Here is a 24,162-nt window from a genome sequence, read left to right as displayed (position 1 = left end):
TTGGCAGCCTGTGGCACATCTTTAATAGGCTACCTGCTAAAATACAGCAGAATGCAATTTCAAAGTCTTGCATTATACTGCATAAGCTATCAAACAATCGGTAGTTCAAGCCCCTTATGAAGACTAATTAATTTAAAAAAGAGTGAACTTGCATAAATAAGTTGAAAAATTTTTCTTTCCCAGTCTCTGCATCTAAATTAAAAGGGGAAGTCTAAACATTGGAGTCACTACATCTGTTAAGGTCCAATTCATTAAAATATCGCATTAATCTACTGCTTGGTTAGTTCTGACAGAAAAAAACGCAGTTGACCCACAGAATAAAGGCATGCCATCTCTAGTACATCATGAACACTGTAAAAATAAACTCCCACCACCACCCCTTCCCCCCCAAAATGGTACCTTTTTCCCCCGTTTTTTCTCCCTATTTTTCCCCACCTTTTGAAATTTGTAGGTTTTTCATTTCATTATATGGTGTGTTAAATGCTGTCAATGAAAAATGCAACTTTCTTCCCCCCCCCCCCCCCCCAAAAAAAAAGCCCTCATGGAAATGTCACCAGAAATTTTTTTTATTTTTTGGGGTGGAAGTAAAGAGTGTATGTAGCCGTGCAGCAGAAAGCTGAACCACTGAGTAGGAAAACAAAGGTTTGCATGGGTTGTAGAAGTGTTTTCTATTTTTTTATGTATCATTTGAGCTTTTGTGTATGAAGTGTTTTTCTGCTGCTCAGTCCTATTTTTTTCTTTTCAAGGTTTTTGGACTCCAAACATAAAAACCGTTACAAGATCTACAATCTGTAAGTATATTTTGGTGTTGCCTCTTTCTTCTCTAAACACCACAGTTGAAATATTAGGATTCTGGTGAAAGTGGCCGCCTATTAATTTCTGTAGCCCGAGTGGATGGGTATTGTTTTACAGACTTGCATGCCTGAAACAATTAGTTGGAGGGGCCTAATGGAGAGTTGTGTCGCGGTGGTGGAGTGATGAGGTTAGATGGAATTTTGGCAGGCATTCCTGTTACATGATCTACTTTTAAATGACTTGGATGGCCGCCCACTTCACGGCCTGTAACCACGTGTTGAATTGGGAATAAAATATATAGACGGTGCATTTCAGCTCGTAGACTTGGGAAGCTTTCTTGTAAGGCACACGGATGACCCGCCACCGCTTTAGCTGGAAAGCAAGTTCTTGCAGGATTGCTAATTCTCAAGACATTAAGTATTTTTGTTGGTAGTTGTACATCAGTAAAAACTAATTCTGGCTTCTGACAAACTGCAGAACTGTAATAAAAGGAGATACCTGGTGTGTATATATATGACGTGCCGCTGATTAGAACTTGCATAGTCTGTGTGGCATATGTCCCCTTTCAAAGCTTGACACCCTGTTGGCATGTAAAGGGAATCCTTTAAAGTAAAATTTAAGAATCTAATAAGGTTTCTTCCATTCTCTCGCTGTTGGTGTCATTTCAGGGGGAGGGCTGACGGGCTAATTTCAATAACTAAGCATGTCTCTGCATGGCCATGCAGGGAATTGGACTAGCTTAGTTATCAAAGTTAGCCAGTCCCTGCAATAATGTCACCCACAGCAAGAGCAGGGAGGAAGAATCCAAACATGGACTGGATTAATTAAGTTGTGTGTGGTGTTTTTTTCCTTTCTTTCTTGACAACCCTGTAAAAGGGGTTGTTCAGTTGTAAACTACTGATGGCCTATCCTGCAGATAGGCCATCAGTAGTAGAGTGACAGGCGACTGCCAACTAGAGCCCTTAATGATCAGCTGTGCAGCAGCCTAGTGCACTGAATTGATTTCTGCAGGAAGCAGACAGCTCTGTTACTATTTCAGTGGTCAGGCTTGGTATTGCACACACTCACTTCAGTTGGAACTTTGTCTAATAATACCAAGCCTGACCACTGTTGTGGGAACGGAGCTGTCTGTCTGCTTCATGCAGGAATCTGCTCTGTGCCTGGCAAACAGCTGATTGCCGTGGGATTCCTGGCGACAGACCCCTGCTGATCTATTACTTATGGCTTGTCCTAATCAATAACTTACAACTGGAGAACCCCTGTAAGAGCCTTTTAAAGGGGTCAGTATTTTCCTGAACATTTATGTCCCCAACCATTCTCCATTATAAACCTGTGTGGTGAGCCAACAACCAACAAGAATTAACTTGTTTGATTGTAGCTTTTACGCTGGCCTAAAAATCCTCCTTGGTCAGCAGCACATCCCCTTGTGTTAACAGGCATGTGCCTATATACAATGTACTCCTAGCGCAGAGGAGACAAGTAATCAGTCACGAAAAAAATAACACAATTATTGTAACCTGTAAATGCAAGTCTTAGACCTGAGCAGCTTCCTCAATTGGCGGTGGTTACGGGTAATATCTCAACCTGTGTGAGGGGAAAAAAACCCTTATCAGATCTTATTTAAGTTTCCAGCAGCATAGAGATTTCACTAACTTGCCCATTTGCTAATAACAATGAGATAACCCTGCCCACTTTGTCCCAGTCTATACAGCAAAGTTGTCAAGCAAGAAACTGAAAGCATTAGCTTATTGTAACTGGCCAAAGTTAAAACGTGAATATTTCATGTTTAGGGGCAAAATCTCATGAAAAAAATATAAAATGACGTCTAATAAAAACATGCATGTAACTTTCTGATACGTTCCTCTTCAATAGGCAAGTAATGTGTTTTTAAATTTCTGTTGTATAACAGGGTGCTAAACTTTACATTTATAGCTGCCTGCTGAGCTATTAATGACTTTCCCCCATGCCTCTTATAGGTATTTGAACATCACTTTCGGATATTATCTGACACTGGGCAGACATGCCGTTCATAGTCCATTCTCCAGTCAGTCTGCAGTGCATTGTCCTCAAGCCAATAATGACATCACAAGGCTTGTGCACTCATGAGAGCTCTCCAAGATCAATGCCTGAGGTCTTAATTGCATATATCTTTAAATAATGCAAAATAATGTGCTTGACAAGAGCATGCTTCAAGTAGGAATTAGGAATAATTAGACATTCTTCTTTTGTTACTAAGTAGGTTTGGTTTGATTTACGGGTTGACAGTCCTTGGTGAAATGGAGCCTTATTTAATTTAGATGACTGTTGGTAGAGATGGGCCTGTCCGCTGCATGGGGATCTCTACCAACATGTTAACATGGAAATGTCCCTGGTTCTAACCCGTGTCTGCTTCACTTTGTAGATGTGCTGAAAGACATTATGATACCAACAAATTTAGCTGCAGAGGTAAGTCACATTCTGGGAAGAGTCCAATTGTCGTTTAATTACCCACGTTCTTTTTTTTTTTTTTTTTTTTTTTTCAAATAACGTTTTATTTTCTGTGTTCTGAAACAAACGGGAAGTAAAGTGATCACGTTTTTGCCAGCTTTAAAAGCTGATAGTTTCTTTCAATGGAAACCATTTTTAGGGGCCTTGAGTTGCATTTCTTTTATGAGCCAAAGTCAGAAGTGGATCAAAAAAGGAAAAAAAAGTTTGAAGTATGGACTGATACTATTTTTGTATCCACTCCTGGCTTCAGCTGTGAAAATTACTACAAAAACTGCATGTCTTTCCCTCCTGAAAGCGAGAGAAGAGAATAACAGAGCCTTAATTTACATAAACGCCTCCATACAGTCCGTCCCCTGGGATCTCTGATTTAGGGACTGAACATTTCAGAATGTTAAAGCTTGTAATGCTTTCATTTCCATTGTGTTCGGCTGTGTTTACTTCTGCGTTGAAGACTCCGTTACAGATTTTGTCGGAAATGGTACAGAATGGTGCAGCACGCCGTGCTATTTTTTCAGCACAATTGCATAGACCACAACTGACTTCATTAGTCCGTGCGGTCTACCAGGCACCGTTGGTGTCCGTCACTTCAGAGATCTGGTAGTTCCATTATTTTCGCTCTAATGGAGCAGAATAATGCGCATGTGAATGAGGCCTAACTGTTGTATGGGTACACTCATTGTCGTGGTAGGTGGGCCCACACAATCTGATTAAAATATGCCATTATGTAGGTAATATATGGCGGTAATACAAAACCAAATATTACATAGCCACACAATAGCGCCCGCAGGGTGCTGCTGCATTTTTGTATGAATTGGCGTTTTCCTTTTTCTCAAGTCTTGCTCTAAAATAAATATATTTTGTCATGTAATTGGTTTACCGCACAGTAACGGCTAAAACCTGCATGCATTTGTTCTTTGCAGTTGCACAGTATCCTTTTGAAGACCACAATCCACCACAGTTAGAACTAATCAAACCATTTTGTGAAGATCTCGACCAATGGCTAAGTGAAAACGACAATGTAGCAGCAATCCACTGTAAAGCTGGCAAAGGACGTACAGGGGTAATGATCTGTGCTTATTTGCTACATCGAGGCAAATTTCTAAAGGCACAAGAAGCACTAGATTTTTATGGAGAAGTGCGGACTCGAGACAAGAAGGTAAGTGGAATTGTGCCGGGCTGTACTGGTTATCAATTCCCATGTATCAAAAGGGTGTGTTAAGACTTTACCAAAGAACTTCTATTAGATATCCAAGTTGAAGAGGGTCACGTGGCCTTGTGGTTTCATGACCAAACCTTCACTTGTATACATGGATGTGGAAATATTAGCAAGCCATGATTTGCGATAAAACCCCTTTTGCATCTAGAACTAAATAAGTTGTAGTGCGTGCAGAAGCCGTACTTTTAATCACTGCGAATGCTCTGCTCAGATGTGTTGCTATTGTCCTTCTCTATCTTTAGGGTGTGACAATTCCCAGCCAAAGGCGCTATGTCTATTACTACAGCTACTTGTTAAAAAATAATTTGGATTACCGACCAGTGGCACTGCTGTTTCACAAGATGATGTTTGAAACGATTCCAATGTTCAGCGGAGGCACATGCAGTAAGTATGACCTGTCTCTTGTCTTTTCATTGATTGAATTAGGTCAACATGGCCTAAGTGCGACTAATCAATCGATCGTTTTTATGAATGATCTGACCGTCTGCATGCCATAATCTGTTAAATCGGAGAGACCCAAAAGTGGGCTTGCCAGTCATATATGTAATTTCAGCCAAAATAAATTTGAATTCCCCCTTGGACATTTCTGGCAATTTTTCAGGATATGCCAAAAAATGTCATATGGAGGCACCCCTGTGCAACCTGCAGCTATCCCTGGAACGAAGGGGACACACCGTAATGGCTTGCCTTATCGGCATCTGAGGTGACTGTATTCAGAAACCATTAAGCCCCCTGTGGTATGCTGTTTCTGCATCTCATAAGTTAAAGCAACCCTCCGGTCCTGGATAAACAAAGATGGCTGCAACGGTTCTCTGACTACCTGATGCACACCGTGTATTAGTATGCATCGTTGGTCTAAGACACTACATGCTGCTGTGCGCAGTGCTGCCCCTTCAGAGTAGTATTTAGTAACTTGGACTACCGATGCATACTAATAGAGAAGCGGGGCAGCTATCTTTGTCCAGGACCGGAGGGTTGCTTTAAGCAAACAGTGTAACGTGCTGTTCTACGTCTTTTGTGTAACTCCCATTCACTTCTATGGGAATTACGGAAACAGCAAAGCTCAGGTGGCTGGGCTGTTATCGGCATAAAACCTGTCCATATCTCGAGTTGGGTTTGGGGGATCAGAGAAGAATACCCCTTTTAAGCTTGGTGCTTTTGACAATCTGTTAAGCAAAAAATAATACAATAATGGCAAAATACATTTGTCTAATAGAGAATAGGCAAAAGGCATGAAGATACGAAATAGACCTCATATGTAGGACAAAACATTACAAAAGTCCTGCAGAACATGAGTTGGTAATAAAAGGAAGGGGGAAGTTCACTTGACAATATTGGGAAGGGTAAAGACTTCATTTAAAAGAAAGCTGACCCAGATTCATCTGTTTATCTACAGCTGGATATGCTCTAAATTGAGGGCAGAATTAGGCTGCCTGTCCACGGCCGTGACAGTATCGCTAACGATATTCCGCCGCAGGGTACGAGGGTGGAGCACTGATAGGTCAACACTGAATGATGAGTGAACCATGCAGTCTAGACCGGCTGCACCAACAAGTTGATGTCACCGACTCATTCGCTCAGGCAATGGAGAATCGTGCTCTAGAACAGTGCCATAACTTTACAATCCCCAGGGCAGTAAATTGCCAAATTTTGTTATGCGGACATTTCTTTGGTGCCTTGTGGCATTTTGTGGAGTTGACTTTGCCCTTATTTAAGTTCCCAGTGGCTTTTCTTGGGTAGTACTGGAATGGCTGTTGCATTCCCACGCCATTCCCTTGCACTCTTAGAAGAGCCATTACAGAATTTGGTCTGTCGGGGGAATTGGACCCTGTAGAAGTGTTGATGGATATAAGATGGGGTGGCTCATATCCCTCTTTTCTGATGCCGTAGAGCAGTGAAATGTGTGACCAGGTTGGATGACTAGGGGTTTCAGCATTAATCAGCCTTTTTTTTAGGGTTTTTTCATTTTCTTGTTATACTTTGTCTTTTTTGGTTGAAGACTGCAGCCCCGTTCTGTACTATTGTCCCATTTTTGCACACCGTAGTGGTTTTGCTCTGGCTTTTTGTACTGTGGCTTCACCGCCTCCACCCTTCCTGTTCTGAATATCTGAGGCATTTTGGTTTTGTGCACCTGAATAGTGTGACCTAACCCAGTCCGGAGCTCAGTTTCTGATTATCCGCGTGTCGTGTTCGTGAAGTGGCGTCCCTAAGCTTTAATTCCTATCTACGTTTAACTCTTTATGGTCTAGTAATTAATGAAGTCCCTGGTTTGCGTTATTAGCTGTTAGGTGAGAAAGGGAATTTCACTGAGTTCTATATGAAGTTGCAATAATTCAGGGGTCCATAATATATTTTATTTCTGAGCGCAGCATCGCCAGATTGTGCTACTTTAAGGTGCCGCAATAATTTGCCTGCAATGCAAACAATTTTACAGACTTGCAGTGGGGTTCGTCCAGTGTGTTCTTTTTTCTGTGTGTGGCTCACTTTTCTGCTTGCTGCACTCTGGGTGGCACTATTAGTAATGGGGGTATCGTGTTGGCACTAACGGTACTTTGCACAATTGTTGACAAAAGGGCTTTTTATTTTTGCTGGCCATCTTACTTCCTGCCTGTAAATAAGCATTGGAAAGCATTTATTGGTATATATGGGTCCCCGTTATTTAGTTACCGCTTATGGCTGCGTGGTAGGTGGCGTGAATTTAGGCCCCGAGTAAATGAAACCTCTAGTTTACACAGCAGTGCCCAAGCAATCTTCATACAGAAACACAAATGATCGTCTGCATGCGTGTAAGCGATTGCTTGTGTTTGTCTAGCAGGGCAAGGACTGCATCCAAGCCGCTGACTATGCACCCCAGTATTGGATTAATCATAAACAGGCCATTGCTACCCAGCTGTCCACGTGACGCTTTTATGCTATTTATGCTTGTATTGATTTGTATAGTCCAAAAGTTGATGATCTGTTCCCCTGCAATTCACCTCTATGTAAAAGCCCATTTAGACACGATTATCGTGCAAAAGGCATCTTTTGCGTGATAATCGTTGTGTGCATTTACACAGCAAGATGATCGCTTAAAATTCGCTTAAATGGCAGTTTGACTGACCACTTTGAGCGTTCACTTTGCATAAGTGTGTAATGAAGGCTCACGTTGTATGCAGAAGACAAGCGGGACCGTTATCTCCTGCTTACGGCTGTTGTCTTCTCGGAGCGCTCAGCTGGTGTACAGCTGAGTGCTCTGAGTGGAGTATGCAGAAGACAATCGGGGCCACCTGTCTTCTGCATACAGTTGTTGTCTTCTAGGAGCTCTAGATGGTATATAGCTGAGCGCTTTAAGCAGGGTATACAGAAGACAGCTGGAGCGCTGTCTTCTAAATATTCCTGCTGTGTTCATAGTGCGCACAGCTGGTATACTGCTAAACGCACCGAGCGGGGGTATGCAGAAGACAGCTGGAGTGCTGTCGTCTTCATACTCCGGCTGTGTTCTCCAAGCGGGATACCAGCTGAAACAATAGTATCAGCAGTATCCTGCTGAGAACTCGGTGCGCGGCACTGATAAGGCTCATCGTTCTTTCAGCTTGTCGAAAGACAACGATGAACGAATCCATAACGAAAACTGCATGATGCCCGTGCAGTTAGACCCAATGATTCTCGCTCAAAAGACTGCTTTGAACGATTTTTAAGCGAGACTCGTTGAGTCTTAACGAGCCTTTAGAGAGGTCTGCCGCAGTGATATTTCACTATGTAAACCCATGATTTACCTAGTACTTGAGGCGCAAGCTTTCCAGAGCAGCAAAAACTTTGTCATTTTGTGCAATCTTTCTGTTGTGTTACCGTGCGTGGAATGAGTGTAAGGCTGTGTTCACACACAAATCCAATGCAAAACTTTTCGTGTGAATTCCACCACTAAAACCCTTAGTAAAATCCGTGTCCCTCTGACCTAGTTTGTCACAGATCTGCGCATGAAGTTAGTAGTGTTGATGGGCAAATCCACACGCGGAATTCCGATGTGTAAATCTGCGTTTCTGCATCGAGAAGTGACGCCGCTTTTTGACGCCGAAACACGTTGGAATTCTGCGTGACAATTTTGCCCGTTGACATATCTGCTTGTGGATCTAAGGCAAACGCTTCTAAAAGACGTGGAAGTCGAGCCAGTGAATTCCGCCGTCTGAACATACTCTTATGGTACAGCCACGAGTGGCGTGAACGCTGCAGGTTTTCCTAGGAAAAGCTGCAAAATTTTACAGTACAACCAATGTGGATGAAATCTCATCGGCCCGCCGTCTAGGTTTTAAATCCCCAGTATGTCCGTTGTGGCTTTTCCATGACCTGACTGCAACCTTATTGCCCTTTCCATAAATTTACAGTATTGACGGCTACAGAGTAAATGTACAGTGACTTAAAATCCATATTCGGCCGGTTTCCATAAGATGTAACAGAATTTGCCGGCCCCCACAATGGCTGCATTGAAGTCGTGCTCGATGTTATACGGCGTGCGATTTCAAGATCTCGCCTCGGTGAAAGTGCATTTGTATGTCCGTTGTAAGACATGAATATGTTCCCTTAAATTTTCTTTACGTTTCCACTCTTTTCCTTCCGTAGATCCCCAGTTTGTTATCTATCAGCTGAAGGTTAAGATCTTTACATCCTCCACAGGACCTACAAGACGCGAGGAGAAGTACATGTATTTTGATTTCCCGCAGCCTCTTCCTGTTTGTGGGGATATAAAGGTTGAGTTTTTCCACAAACAGAACAAGATGATGAAAAAGGTTTGTGACCCGTCTCTTCAGGTTCTCTACAGTATGACATTACTTGCGTTCTGCAGTGTTTTTGTTACTTTGTGTGGACAAAGGTAGCACCCCTTCTCCAACCCCTAAAACGATAGAGAATTTCTTATGTTGGCTTCTCAGCTTCTCAAAAAGACTCTGGCCGTACACTTGTGTTTAATGAGTACTGTTACCATCCAGGTCTGTTTGTTACGCTTTATTACACATTTCTCAGTGCCAGCCCAGATAAATGGGGACAGTGGGTGGTGCCAGTTTTCTCCCAGACTGTTTGTTCTGACAGAAAGGCTTTCTTTGCAAGCTCTGGACACGTTCAGGAAAACTGCCTGGAACTGGACATCCCTCTATTGACCTCTGTAAAAAATGCTGCACTTAACTTTGATTTACAGTGATTTTGCTGATGTTTTTGGTAAAAATGCCACTACAGTTTTTGATGCAATTTTTTTAGTGCGCCAAAGCCAAAAGTCGATGCAGCAGAAAAGAGATGTTTCGGGTTTTTTTTGTTTTCTTTTCATTTTTAAATGTTTTGTCTTTTCTCTTGACTCCAGTACTGGTTTTTTTTTTTTTTTTTTTTCTTTAAGTCATAAACTGGCAGTTTTCCAAAAAGTTGTGTGTAACTATCCTAAGGGTACTTCCACAGATTTTCCGCAGCGGATAATCCACATCTTATAGCTGGCAAAATCCAGATGTCTTACTTGTCATTTTACTGCAAAGTTGCAGAGGATTTCACCCTCTTGATCAAGTGGAGTGAAATCAGCAATCCTAATCTACAGCATGAATTGACGTGTGGATTTTTTTTTTATGTAGCAGGTAGATGTGATTCCTTTAAATCTTGCCTACTTTGCTGGTACTGTAATGGGCTGCAGGTTTTCAGTATGCAGATCTGCAGCGGTGTACACCATGTTAACGGATCCTAAAGGGGTTATTCCCATATTGCAGAATGATGTTCTTTTGCTAGGATATTCCCATCTGGCAGTCAGACCCACAGATTTGCCCGTTTCACCTTCTACTCGGCATGGGTTGTTTGGGGAAGTGCAGCATGGCTCCATTCAGGTGCATGGGGGACGGGGATTATGCAGCTCTAAATCAGCTCATGCATTCTCAGGATCATTGGGGTTCCAAATTAATGTGCAATGAGCTTATTTCTCCCAACAGAATCCTGAACAATTAGCTAAATGTGCATTAAGAAACATGTAATTGTGCCATGTTTATGAAGGACGACTTTAACCCCTTAACGACACAGGACGTCCTGTACGTTTGGTGTTTGCGTGGAGGGGGATTGGGAGCTGCTCTCTATACAATCCGGGCAACAGCTGTATCTCACAGCTAAACCCTGGCGGCAACAGCGCATGATCAGCGCTAACACTGATCTTGGCTTTTAACCCTGTAAATGCTGTTTTCAGTTCTAAATGCCGAATTAAATGCCCCGATTGGTTTTACGGGATCCCGATCAACTACCCCACGATGAGATCGCAGGGTACCATTCCGTTACCATGGCAGCCTGGAGCCTTCTGAATGCCTGCATGGGGCATGCTTGATAGAATGACTGTCAGATTGCGGTACAGTGTATTGCATTATACTGAAGGAACAATCAAACGGATCGCAAGATTAAAAAAATAAACAGTTTTAAAAAGTTTTATAAGAAAAGGAAAAAAAAGTAGTAAGAGTTTGAGTACTTTTCTTATACTTTAAAATAAAAAAAAATTTCCAAACAAAAACACATTTGGAATCTTTGCATCTGGAGAGTTCTATTTAGCAAAGGAACACTTTTACGTTGGACGATAAATAAAGATACACAATACCACAATTATGATTTTTTTATTTTTGGTCATCCCAGTCTCCAAGAAGGCTTCTGATAAAAAGCAGTCAGTCGTATGAACACCAAGATGGTACCAAAAAAATACAGGATGCCCTGCAAAAACAAGATGAGCCCTCATAATATTGCAAAAACACCCAAAATATAAATGTTGGTGGTTTTGCCATCATGCTGACCGCCATAATTGTCATTTTTGCCACAGTGTGTGCCATAAAAACTAAAGGTTGTGCTGTGAATCGAGTGGACTGTTTGATCAGATACACCGTTTTGTTGGTCTGAAACTGGTGGCTCTGCAGCTGCTAGAAAACTACAAGTCCCAGCATGCCTTGATAGCTAACACTTGGGAAGTTACAGGGTGCAGACCACTGCTCTACAGAATCCAGTAGACTTTTTTTTAGTGTTAGTTTCAACGTTTTATTGAATATTTTTGCGGAATTAAATGGCATTTTAGAAGTCTTCATTCCCCACGCAGGGGGGCTAAAGATTGCAAGTTTGAAAACTATAAACTTCAATATAACACTTCATTCAAATAGCAAAATAAGGAACAGGGAGGGGGGTAACTAAAAACACATACCAAGGGGTAAGTAGTTTTGCTCTTTTTGTTGATTACGTAATGGGCCGTAAACCTAACAGATGGTGTATGTTACATTTGCATATGGGAACTTTCGCACATGACGGAGTAGGCCGCTCAACGCACTGCAAGCAGCAGTAAATGCCACACCAAAATCCGCAAGGCTAGCTGCTGGTTCTGAGGTGAATCTGAAAAACGGCTTAAAATCTGGCTGCAATTATGCATTAAAATCCAGTTACGCCTGCGGATTTTGGGGTGGAATTCTGCAGCTGCGGATTAGACTGCGTCCTGCCATCCTGTGGGAAAGGTCCTTATCGGTTATGTTTGGACCTCCACTTGCTTAAAACTGGATTAAATATTTACATAGCTGCTTACAAGCACATGCTGTGAAATAGATCCAAGCCGTAGTTTAAGGGCGACCTCTGACTCGTGACTAAATTCTTTTGATGACCTTACAATCCACAGGTTGCATCAAACTACTGATATACTGTAGGTTCATGTGTATGAATTAAGACACAAAAGAGTAAACAAATTTTCCAGATTATTAAGAGTTATCTGTGCTCGCTGTGGTTGTCTTCGATAATTGCATGCGGATCACCACAAAATGCTGGGCTGCCTATTGACTTAAAGGGGGTTTCCAGGGAAATACTATCTTCAAGATCAGCTAGGTTCCGCAGCTCAGAACCCTGACCAAGCAGCTAATTCGGCCACTTGCTATCGGTGCTGCAATATACAGGGGTATAAAGTGGAAGCTGATAGCTCTGACCAATGTGTAGTGGCCGATGGTTGTAACTGCAGGTGCACCGCCCACTGATTGGCCCTTATGCACAGTCAATCGCTTCAATCATTAGTAAACTGCAGCTAGCCAAGACTTTTGGTCACTTCTTCGCCATACCCTTAAAGCAAATCATTAATAGCTTGTTGGCTTATATAGATCCGGTCACTTACACACGGCTGCACACACACCTCATGCTTTAAAACTCCTAATTTAAAGGAACACGGTCACATGCTTATTTGTCCGTCTGTGAGCTGGTAGGTTGGAATAGGAAAGACTTAAAGGGGTTGTCCCGCGCCTAAACGGTTTTTTTTTTTCCCACCCCCCCCCCCCCCCCGTTCGGCGCGAGACAACCCCGATGCAGGGACCTAAAGAAAAATCCGCACAGCGCTTACCTGAATCCCCGCGCTCCAGTGACTTCTTACTTACCGGCTGAAGATGGCTGCCGGCATCTTCTCCCTCCGTGGACCGCCGCTCTTCTGTGCGGTCCATTGCCGATTCCAGCCTCCTGATTGGCTGGAATCGGCACGTGACGGGGCGGAGCTACACGGAGCCCCATTGAGAAGATAAGAAGACCCGGACTGCGCAAGCGCGTCTAATTTGGCCATTAGACGGCGAAAATTAGACGGCAACCATGGAGACGAGGACGCCAGCAACGGAACAGGTAAGTGAAAAACTTTTGATAACTTCTGTATGGCTCATAATTAATGCACAATGTACATTACAAAGTGCATTATTATGGCCATACAGAAGTGTATAGACCCACTTGCTACCGCGGGACAACCCCTTTAACTAAATAAATCTTGGCAAAACCTCTTGATGGGATTACCCAATGACTAAAAGGTTCTAACCTGTGGGGTCTGACCCCCATGGACTCCCTCATTAGGATAAAGGTGGTCCTGTGTAACTATCTAACATGCAGGCTGTTGCTCCATTCGTTTCAGTGGGTCTGTCAGAGCTAGCCGGACCCTTGAACTCTGCTCTTTGGCAGTCCAATTGAAATGAATGGAGCTGTAGCGCATATGTTTTTTATTCTATAAATTCTGGAAACTTCTGAACCCCCATTTTTGTGATTGATGGAAGTTCTTGCAGTTGGAACCCCACCGATCAGATGGGTAGACTGTGAACATAGGATAATTCTAAATCTCGGCACAACCCCTTAAAGGGACAGTTTTTGTTCATTCTGGCTTTCCTGAGCATCCTTGCGGGGCGAGTTGTATGTCATTTAATCACTAACTTTTTAAATAGGGTTAAATTGGTGTGAGGAAAAAAGCACAACAGCGCCATAGATTCTTCTGGTTTTGTTTTTGCAGTGTTCACCATTCTGTAAAAAAATAACTTTATTGCTAGTTCTCACAAGATCTAGCTGAACCAGTTACAAATCAGTAGGGCTTGATACAGCAGTTATTGATGGATTAAAGGGGTTCTGACATGAATAATGTTTTTATGCTTTAGCAGCCATTGTTCCCTGGTCTGCCTAATGGACACAGGAAACCCACGGTTTAATGGCTGCTAAAACATAAAAACATAATACTTACCTTGTCTCCTGTTGTTGTTGACATCGGGGGGGGGGGGGGGGGGGGGGGTCATCTCCCAGGGGGGTCATCTCCCAGCAGGCGCTGCTCTTCCTCTTCTTCCTCCACGAGCCGCGCCGCTCCGGGATCGCGCGCATGCGCAGTGGAGAGGTGCCCTCTGACAGGAGTCAGGACGGGCCGTGTCTCCACTGCGCACGCGCAGAATCTCGGAGTTCAGCCAGGGCGGGCGGGCCGCCCACAGCAAGCACTGCTTGTGACGTGCTTCCTGTGGGCGGCCCGTCCATTCACCTCGAAAGTGACGGACGGAGCAGAGCAGGAAGCGATTTTGACCACTCCTGCTCTGCTTCTAGAAGCCACAGAAAAAGATGCCGGCTGGAGGGAACATGCCTGGCGATCGGTCCTAGCCAGGCAAGGTGAGTGAAAAATTTTTTTTTAATGTCAGAACCCCTTTAATGCAGGAAACGGCCAGAATATGAGCGCTTGCGAGAACTAGTAATGGAGGCGGCCATGTAAGGTGTTGGAAGCGGATTAGCAAAGTTTGTACCAAAGTCCTGGGTGGAGTTTTGCAATTAAAGAGAAGCTGTCACGTCTCACAGTACCATAAACTCTTAAGTTCTGGTGTTTTTAGGGGACATGACAAGGAGCCTGGTTGATGTATTTTTACTTGCCCGCTTCTGTGATTTGGCACCGTTCCTATCTGAAGTCTGCACATGGCATGAAAATCTGACTTTACACAGTCCCATGCAAGTCTATGTGAGACTGTGTGCATGGGGCACTGAAAAGTCAGACTTCAGAGGGGGTAACTGATGGATTCAGGGAAGGGATGAGTATACAAAAAAATACATCACCTGGCTACTTATGTTCCCCAACTGCACCATAACTCAAGTTTATGGTGCTGTGGGGATGTGACGGGTTCCCTTAACAAGGCATATAATGGAGCATCTCTTTATGGGTCACATTTAGTAATTTTTATTTTTTGGGTGGGCGGAGACTTATTTTAAAAAATCCAATTTTTTTATTTGTGTTTGCTGTCTGTTTTCATCTAAAGGGCCATTTACATTGGAGAATTATTGATCAAAAATGGTTGAAACGAACAAAATTGAGCCACAATCGTCCCGCATTAGTGCAAAAAAATCATTTACTGTAAGGTAGCTCAATTTTGTTTCAACCAATTTTGAGCACTAATCGTTCCATGTAACTGGCCCTTCAGGGAATTTGCACAATCTGAACAAAGAAAGTCGATTGACCACCAAAAGTCCAGCAGTCCCCCTAGTGATCTGCTCTGATGCAATGTGGATGCAGTAGAGGCCACTACATTAGAAATGTGTTATGCGTCGGAGCCTCTGCTATAGTTGCGGAGAGCATTATTCTGCATTCCCTTTTCATTTACTATCGCACAGATTGTAACTTTTTAATTGTGTGTAAGGCCTCCTGCACACGGGCGGAAATTCCGTAGCGGGATTTCCCGCAGAATTTTTGCCCGTACACGCCTGCATAGGATTGCATTACAATATGCAATCCTATGCAGATGGACTCGATTTGTCTGCACAAAATCGTGGCACGCTCTATCTCTGCGAAATGTCACTCGTCAGCTCCGGTCTGCGCATGTGCTGTCTGCCCGGCAGACGGCACATGAAAGATACAGCGCCGTGGGAGCAGGTGAGTGCCGCCCTGCTCTCTGCAGGGGCTCAGGTCGGGTCCCACTGCGAGAATTCTCGCAGCCGGATCCGACCCGGCCATCTGCAGGCGGCCTAAGGCCAGGGAGTGGTGGAGTTTGATAACTTAACGACTTTATTGCAGGATGTGTCGTCCCAAAAGGGGGAAGGGATCGGCATTTTTTTATTCTTCATATAAATCTAAAGTTAGGTTCATTTTGCCAACAATTTGTGTTTTTATAAATTAGTATGAATAGTGTTTCTTACAGATATCAACATGTAATAAATAAAATGAATAGCTTACCAAGGTAAATGTCGTGTTTCCAGTCCATTTATTCAGAGACTGTTTTAATTCGAGACCCATGTGTACCCCACAGTGGGAAGTGGTCTCAAAATTCGTGGTGTCCATGACTGGGATCTAATTTTCCCCCGGTAATGGATTCTTAGAGATGTGCCTGATCTGTTTCCGAATGGATCCCGACAAGCCCCAGACTGCACAGCTGCTGTCAAAAGTACTGGCAAGAAGTCTGAAAGGTCACTGAACAGTCTAATTGCTGCCTGTGAAGACCTGTAGGCAGGCAGTGAGTGTTCTTTCAAGCGCCGTGGACATCTGTGTGACAACAAAATTATAATCCTCATTTGGAGGTCTATCTGCCACACAACCCTGTAAGATTGTTGACGTCTTGAGCCCAATAGCAATTAATACTTGTCTAGCATCGTACCAAATTTGCCAAGTTCATGACATGTTTTCTGATTTTGTAATTGCGTTGTTTTTCTTTGCTTTTAGGAAAAGATGTTTCATTTTTGGGTAAATACATTCTTTGTACCTGGTCCAGATGAATATTCGGAGAAAGTAGAGAATGGAACATTAGTTGGCGAGCAAGAACTTGATGGTATATACAGTACCGAACGTTCAGACAATGATAAGGAATATCTCACCCTCACATTAACAAAAAACGACCTAGATAAAGCTAACAAAGACAAGGCCAACAGATACTTCTCACCAAACTTCAAAGTAAGTCTGGACTCCTTTCTTTATGCTATACGTCTTAAGTTTTTTGTTTGGATTTCTGTTACCACTCAAGATGGTGGTCAAAGCACAGTTCCTTTTAATTGTTTTCATGGCTGTCCTCCAGCAACTCAATCTCACAACCAATGTTGTTGCCTCCAGCATCCAGTTGCAGCACAGCTTTTATTTTTCAAGAACAAATTTATTAAAAAATAAAAGCACTGACTGTTATGACTAATCTCTTCCCAACACACACCGTACATGTACAGCGCAGCAGGGCAGTAGTTCCTTCATCCCGCCATACATATATGTAATAGCTCTGGTTACAAGGAAATTCAGAAGCTGAGCCCCCGTAGAACCAGAGCGTGATTGTGGCTGTAATTGACAGCCAGGCTTCTGCTGCCATCACTGGGATCAGAGTTGACTCTGGTCCTGGCTACTCAACACATTAAATGCCGCAGTTCCCATGAAACACAGCATTTAAGGCTTTGGAGCTGCCATTGCCTATCGGCTTCAGTATGCGATTGAGCGGTGCTAGTGGTTGCCATGGTAGCCTGAGGTCAAAGAGCCTCTGGGTCTGCCATCTCACTGCCAGATATAATACACTGCACTACACAAGTAATGCAGCATATTACTTAAATAATCACATCTTTAAGTCCCCTTGTGGGATGGATAAATGTCGTTAAAAAAATAATTGTGTTCGTGTAAAAATTATAAACTGTTTGTCAAATAAAACATAACTTGCTGTGGAGAAAATGCAAAAACTTACCAAATCGCTGTCGCCACGTTTGCAATGACCCATAGTATATAGTCATTAGTATTTCGTACGGTGCACCCCTTAAATAAATTAAAAATGTGAAATTTTGCTGATTTTGATTATGCTGCCTCCCAAAAAAAACAATAAAAAGATAAAAGCTGTATGAGCTGCAGAATGGTGCCAATGAAAACGCCAAGTCATCCCGCAAAAAAAAAAACAAAGCCGTCGTGCAACACCATAGAGAAAATAGTCTCCATATGACGATGCAAGAAATGTATCTTGAGCAAAAGTGGTAAAACGTTAATTTAGCGATTTCTGTAATGATGACCTGTAGAATAAAGGTAGCCTTTTATTTCTAGCATGCTGTAAATGCTACAGAAATTAAACCTGTACAAGAATGGAATAGTTGTCCCCCTCCCTCTAAAATGGGGGAACGAATGACAGCCCTGATGTACTCCACTGCTCGCATGGAGGCATCCACAGTTTAAATTGGCATACGAGTAAGACTCCAAACAAAACTACTAGTCCTATCCCTAGAGGAATACCCTGAAGGGTGTAGTTTCTAAATTGGGTTCTCTTGTGGTTTGGGGTTTCCCACTGTATTAGTACCTCACGGGCTCTGGAAATGCCACATGGCTTTTGAAAATTGTTTAAGCAAAATCTGCTCCTTTCATTCTGAGCCCTGCTGTGTATCCAAACAGCAGTTCATGCCCACATGTGAGACGTCTCTGTACTTGGAAGACATTGGGTAGGAAATGTTGTGGTGCTCTTTCTCACATGGCCCCTTGGGAAAATAAAAAAAATATTTGGGCTAATGTGTTTTTGAAATGTAGCTTTTCATGGCCCAATATTAACGGCTGCCAGCAGACATCTGTGGTGTCAAAGCGTTCATTACACTGCTTGATGAATTCTCTGCAGGGTATAGTTTCCAAAACAGAAGTAATTTTTGAGGGGGCCCTCTGTTTTCTGGACTTCAAGGGCTTGCAAAAGCAACATGGCATCAAAATAGACTGAAATCCCTGCTGGTAAAGTATCCATTCCCTGTCCAGTGACGTTCACGGATCCCTAGAAGGTGGCTTTTTTTGAATAGTTGCATTACATTCTCCATAATGTGTAATATGCCGGTGTTTGTTCAACGTACTTTCCATGTTCCACGTTTTATGCATCTTAGTAAAAAGCGCAGGCAATCTCTCTCGCCACAGACAACATCAGTAGCCTGGCACCCGGATGGGTTTCCCTGGTCTGCGTCGCAAATTCTCGAGTTACTTGAAACACACCCTTGTTCTTCCCCGGTAACCTTGTAGGGAGCCCACCGTCCAGCACCATTCTTCAAACGTGTTTTTGAGCGAATCCATGAAGTGTTTTTGTGGTATAGTGGAGTCGGTCATCGCCTCTTTCTCCACACCGTCCCATTTTTCCAGGTTTGGTAGTGGCACATAGCTGTTACTAATGCTGTACTTTGTCGATAACATAACCATGTGGCTGGGTTAGGTTTTGGATATTTTCTTCAAAATTAGAAAAAAGGCTTTTTGACACCCAAAACTTTTGACATTTACAAAATGGCAACATAAATAACCTTGACCAGATGTCCAATAATTGTAATTATACAAGTAAAAAAATTAAAGTTTGTAGAACTTGCAGATTTTTCAAAATGTTCTTTTAAATGTAATTTAAAAAAGAAATTCTAAACACAACATATTGACCAAAATTTGCTATTCTAGTAGTGTCACCAATGTCTCCAGATCACTTGGCTAAGTAAAAGCAGATGTGTTGGACTGTCTTCATGGTTTTCCTAATGTCTCTTTATGGTGTTAATTTGTAGACCACATTCTCAACATGTTTTATTTTGATTTCAGGTGAAGCTATTTTTCACAAAAACCGTAGAAGAATCTTCAAATTCAGAGGCTAGCAGCTCCACTTCTGTGACACCGGATGTTAGTGACAATGAACCTGATCATTACCGATATTCTGACACCACTGACTCTGACCCAGAGAATGAACCTTTTGATGAAGATCAGATTACACAGATTACGAAAGTCTGAATATTTTCCTTAATTTTTTTCCTGTTTTTATTTTTACTTATTTTTTTTATTTTGGTTTTTGTTTTGTGTTTTTTTTTTTGTTTTTTTAAATCGAGGGAATTAAAACCACAGAAAAGACAAACTTGAATAAACTGAAAAGGACCTTTTTAAAATGGCATTGTCAGCCTACCATAGGAGCAATTATTTTCTTTCCTTGACCAATATTATTTTGCCCCACAGGGTTTTTGGCACTGCTGTCCAGTGGAAAAAAAAACATACAAAAAAAAGAAAAAGAAAAAAAGAGGAAAAAAAAAAAAAAACAGTAAAATTTCAGAAAAGGTTACGTAGCATTGTTATGTAAATATCCTTTTCGTGTCAAAAGGACATTTAAATCTTAGGATAAATAAAGATGGCACTTTCCCATTTTATTCCAGCTTTTTTTTTTTTTCTTCCTTTCCCCGCCCCCTTTTTTTTTTCTTCAAGTGGAGCTGTGTATGCGTAGTTTTATTCCCTTTTTTATTTTCTTTCCCTTTCACCAACTGAAGTTAATTGTGTGCTTTGTGAAATACAAGGTTCACCTCCTGCCTCTTCACAGCCATTGTGGCAACAGATAACGTTTGTATTCGGCTAAGAGATGTGCGAGGGTTATTTTGTTGTACGTATGTATTAAATGCGGTGGATAGTGAATATTTAAAACTGAATCTACTTCCAGCTTGATTCATACAGCATCTCAAACTATATTACATGCTCTTTGTTTAGCATGCTGCAGTAAATCCTGAACATATAAGGAATTGTCCACTGTCGCTGCTTATTGTTTTGTGCATTTTTTTTTTTTTTTTTTTCTCCCCCAATTTTTTATTTTTATTTTTTATCATAATGGTGCTAGAAAAGGCAGCTATAGGGAGCGGTTCTTTAAAGAGGTACAGGATCGAACCATCCAAATCTTCACAAGCAGGCCCACACAGTTCTAATGCCAACAGGGTCGCGTATAAAAGTCAAGAGCTGCAATGTTTCATTCGTACAGATGTAAGGACCAGTCGTCCTTTAATGAAATTCATCAGATTTAAAGAAAAGGAATCCCCTTTTATTAACTCCTAGAGCTTTCCTTCACTTCAGAAGGCCACTTTGATGGTTTTCATCCATTGTATTGATCAAGGCCAGTGCTAAGATCTTGGATCTTAACCATCTGGTTTGCCAGAGAATCTCAATGCAATAAATTAGCTTGAAGACCGTTCTGGTTTGCCATGGTTAACCCATTCAACTTATTGCATTCATTTCCAATCATATATATATATATATATACCTGCTGTGAATGCTTCAAGTGCTGCCTGCAAGCCTCTGGTGTTTGTTTTTGTTTTTTTTGTGTTCTTCACAAGCCCCCCTCGCCGAATATAAACTACTTTAACAATACAGGATGTATATGTATGAGTCTAACCAGTCTTTCTGAAAAGAAGGAAGAAAAGGAAAGATAATTACTTAAAATTGCCTAGGTGTCCACCTTTTTGACCTTACACATTCTATTACAATGAGTTTTGCAGTTTTGCACACTTTTAATGTCATTAACTGTTAGGGAATTTTACTTGAAGAATGTTTAGTAGCTTCAATGTCTTTTTTTTTTTTCTTTTTTTTATATACATATATATTTTTGTTTTTTTTTTATTTACAATACACATGGTTATGAAGTCAGTGTTGCTTTAAAAGTTTCAACACGGCACAGATATAAAAAAAAAATGTATATCTAAAATATAAAGTGTCCCAAATATTCTATGTAGTTTGCTATTAAAAATATTAGATTTCTCAACTGGCAGTGTTCAATAATTCACATATATGGCAAATCTAGCCTGGTACTCAATTTATTAATGTGGCAATGTTTTTTTGTTTTATTTTTCTTTGCATGCCAGGCTACAAAATATTTAAGCTTACCACTGCTGCTGTTTTTTTACGTTTTTTTTTCTCAAGCTTTAAATCTACAATTCAAATATAAATGTTGATATTTTACTAAAATAAGTACATTTTACAGCAGTGTAAAATCCTGTTTTATTCTGTTTCATTAAATGTACTTTTTTGTCCTATTTAACAATGGAAGTTATCATTCAAATTTAAGTATTTGGAAATAGATATTTAATCAACTGGTATGCCAGTGGTAGATTTTCTGGTCTGACTGGCACTTAGAATTGGGAAGTTGGTTTTGTACCTTCACCTGCTTTAGATTATTAGTTTTCATATTGGGCATTAACAAGATTGAACAGTCTAATGCAGAAACTGCCTTGTATTTGAAAACCTGTCACAACAGACATGCCAGTCCTGTATGTGTCTGCCTGCCTGGAACTCCTAGTCTTGACTTCTATACCAGCATTTTATGTGATTCCTTTGAGTTGGGAGTACTTTCACACGGGCTGAAATGAGCGTTTACGGGCGTCTGTCGTCCCGTGTGAACACGGGACCGGACATAGCAAGGAGTCAGAATCGTACACAGGTGGTTGTTCGATTTTTAGCTGAGCTAAAAACCAAGTAACTGTTGGTCCATTAAAATAGGCAGTCCATCTATGAACGACTGCCTGTTTACTGTGAATGGAGGCGGGCAGTTGAAAGATCTCCGTGGTCTGCATTCACTCAGTGAGCAATTATTGATCCCGTGTAAAGCATAGGAGCGAAAATCGCTGGGATGGCTGTTGGGCACCCAACAATCGTCCCATGTAAAAATACCCTATTAAAATTTCAGTCAGTGGTAGACCAAACAAGACTCCTTACTTAAATCATGATGGAAATCGTTCATTTCAGTTAAGGCCTCCTTCACACGGGCGACACAGCATCGCCGTGAGAAATTCGCAGCAGTATCGCATTGCTGCAGAGTGCGATAACGCAGCGTCTTCTCTCGGCAATACCACGATTTTGTAGCATCACATGCGAGGATTTTCGGGAGGGGGCTTGAAATATAAGCCCTACCCCGAAATTAAGCTGTAACTGAAGAAGAATAAAATTTAAAGTATACATCACCTCTCCCGCACTGTCTGGGGCGCCGCAGCAGCTTCTCCCCTGGTCCCGGCACTGATCATCATCTTCATCATCTTCTGGCTGGGGATCGAAAAATCCCTGGCTGCTGTAATTGTTGGCTGTGATTGGCTAAGAGTCAGCCAATCACAGCCAGTGCTCGATGAATGGCTGTGATTTGGTTCATTCACTGCCATTCATCAAGCACTGGCTGTGATTGGCTAAGCGTCACCCAATCACAGCCAGCGCTTTCAGGAGGCGGGGATTTTTGAATCCTCGGAACAGCAGAGATCAGTGCCAGGACCCAGGAAGAAACTGCGGCTGGGCTGACAGTGCATCTAAGGTGATGTATGTGTAATTTTTTCCTTTTTTTTTCTGCAGCTAGGGCCTAGATTATAGTTTTGACAGTAGCATTTGCTACTGTCAAAGTTGCACCGCACGAAAACAATGTTCATGTGATGCAACAAAGAGCAAGGCTCCATAGAGAAACATGGGCTACACAACCTCGCGTGTCTCAGGCATATCGCTGGGCTCGCGAGGTTTTTGTGTTGGGTTGTTGCATGCTACAAAACATTGCATGTGTGAAGGAACCCATAGGAAAGCATGGGCTTCACATGCGATTTGTAGCAACACCACAAACTCGCGTGACTTTGTCGCCCATGTGAAGGAGGCCTAAAGGGAAGCTGTCCAGAGATTCCTTATGCTGCCTGAACAATGGGAACATGAAATGCTGACAGGCTTCCTCTGTACAGTTTGAAATACTGCTTTGGTTCAAAATAAAACCTAGTTTAAAAATGAGCTAGGAATGTATATGCAAAGACCTGTTAATGATGCTGGCAGGGGACGCTCCCAGACAACTCTTCTTTCTGGCTTATATTCAAAGTGCATAAAATACAGCAGTTTTTCAGAGTAAAGTTTGTAACGAGGAAGCCAGTCAGTTTAGAGCAGCCTGAATCTCCTAGAAGGCTCCTTTTTTTTAAAGTTGTCGTCCAGTTGTAAACTATTGATTCTTAAAATAGGTTACCAATAGTAGATTAGCGGGGGCCTCCTGCCGAAGGCCACAGCACTTAATCTGTGTGAAGCTTGAAATGCATTGGAACTTTGCCTGTAATACCAAGCCTGGCCACTGCAGTGGAAATAGAGCTGTCTGCTTCCTGCAGAAATTAGCTCAGCGCATGAGTGCGCACCAGCCCAGCAAATAGCTGAGCAGTGGGGATCTTGGGCGGCATACTATTAATGGGCTTGCCTAAGGATAGCCCATCAGTTTACAACTGGACAGCCTCTTTAAAGGCAGAAGACTAAAGTTTGTTTATCAATCAGGGCTGGTAAAGTTTCCAAGCCACCCGTAGGCACACTTTAAAGGAGTTGATTGGTTACTAGACAACTTTTTTTTTCAATACCCCCCCCCCCCCCCCCCCCCCCCCCCCCCTTGTGACAATAATAAGCAGATATACTTACCCCTGCGTGGCTACTTGAATCCAGTGCTGTGGTCCTGGTGATTCCTATGACTGCCAATGAGAGGCTGTAGCATCACCACCTGTTCTGGCATCGGCACTTACATCCTGAGCGCCGTGATGCTTTAAGTTGTCATTGGCTACAGCGGTCACATGATTTCCTGTGACATGTCACATGAATCGCCAGTACCGCAACACTGGATCCCAGCGGCAGTTGAGGGGTAAGTATATCCGTTTATGGTTTTCACACAGGGGGTCCTATTGAAAAAGGGGTTGTCCAGTAACCAGACAACCCCTCTCCT

General features: G+C 42.3%; 1 protein-coding gene across 1 annotated transcript in view; it reads left to right on the top strand.

The window, feature by feature from the left end:
- PTEN (phosphatase and tensin homolog) overlaps positions 1–23,803 on the top strand; it is a 65,654-nt gene extending 41,851 nt beyond the window's left edge. The window contains exons 3-9 of the mRNA XM_066600765.1: positions 747–791; positions 3,197–3,240; positions 4,203–4,438; positions 4,741–4,882; positions 9,095–9,261; positions 16,416–16,643; positions 19,251–23,803. Of these exons, the coding sequence (XP_066456862.1) occupies positions 747–791; positions 3,197–3,240; positions 4,203–4,438; positions 4,741–4,882; positions 9,095–9,261; positions 16,416–16,643; positions 19,251–19,436 (1,048 nt within the window). The 3' untranslated portion in view covers positions 19,437–23,803. The remainder of the gene's footprint in view (positions 1–746; positions 792–3,196; positions 3,241–4,202; positions 4,439–4,740; positions 4,883–9,094; positions 9,262–16,415; positions 16,644–19,250) is intronic.
- The last annotated feature ends 359 nt before the right edge of the window (positions 23,804–24,162 follow it).

Source organism: Eleutherodactylus coqui, chromosome 4, assembly GCF_035609145.1.
Source record: "Eleutherodactylus coqui strain aEleCoq1 chromosome 4, aEleCoq1.hap1, whole genome shotgun sequence".
In the NCBI taxonomy this organism is placed as follows: Eukaryota; Metazoa; Chordata; class Amphibia; order Anura; family Eleutherodactylidae; genus Eleutherodactylus; species Eleutherodactylus coqui.
Note: the sequence above shows the minus strand (reverse complement) of the source record. Positions and strands in the feature narration are given on the sequence as shown.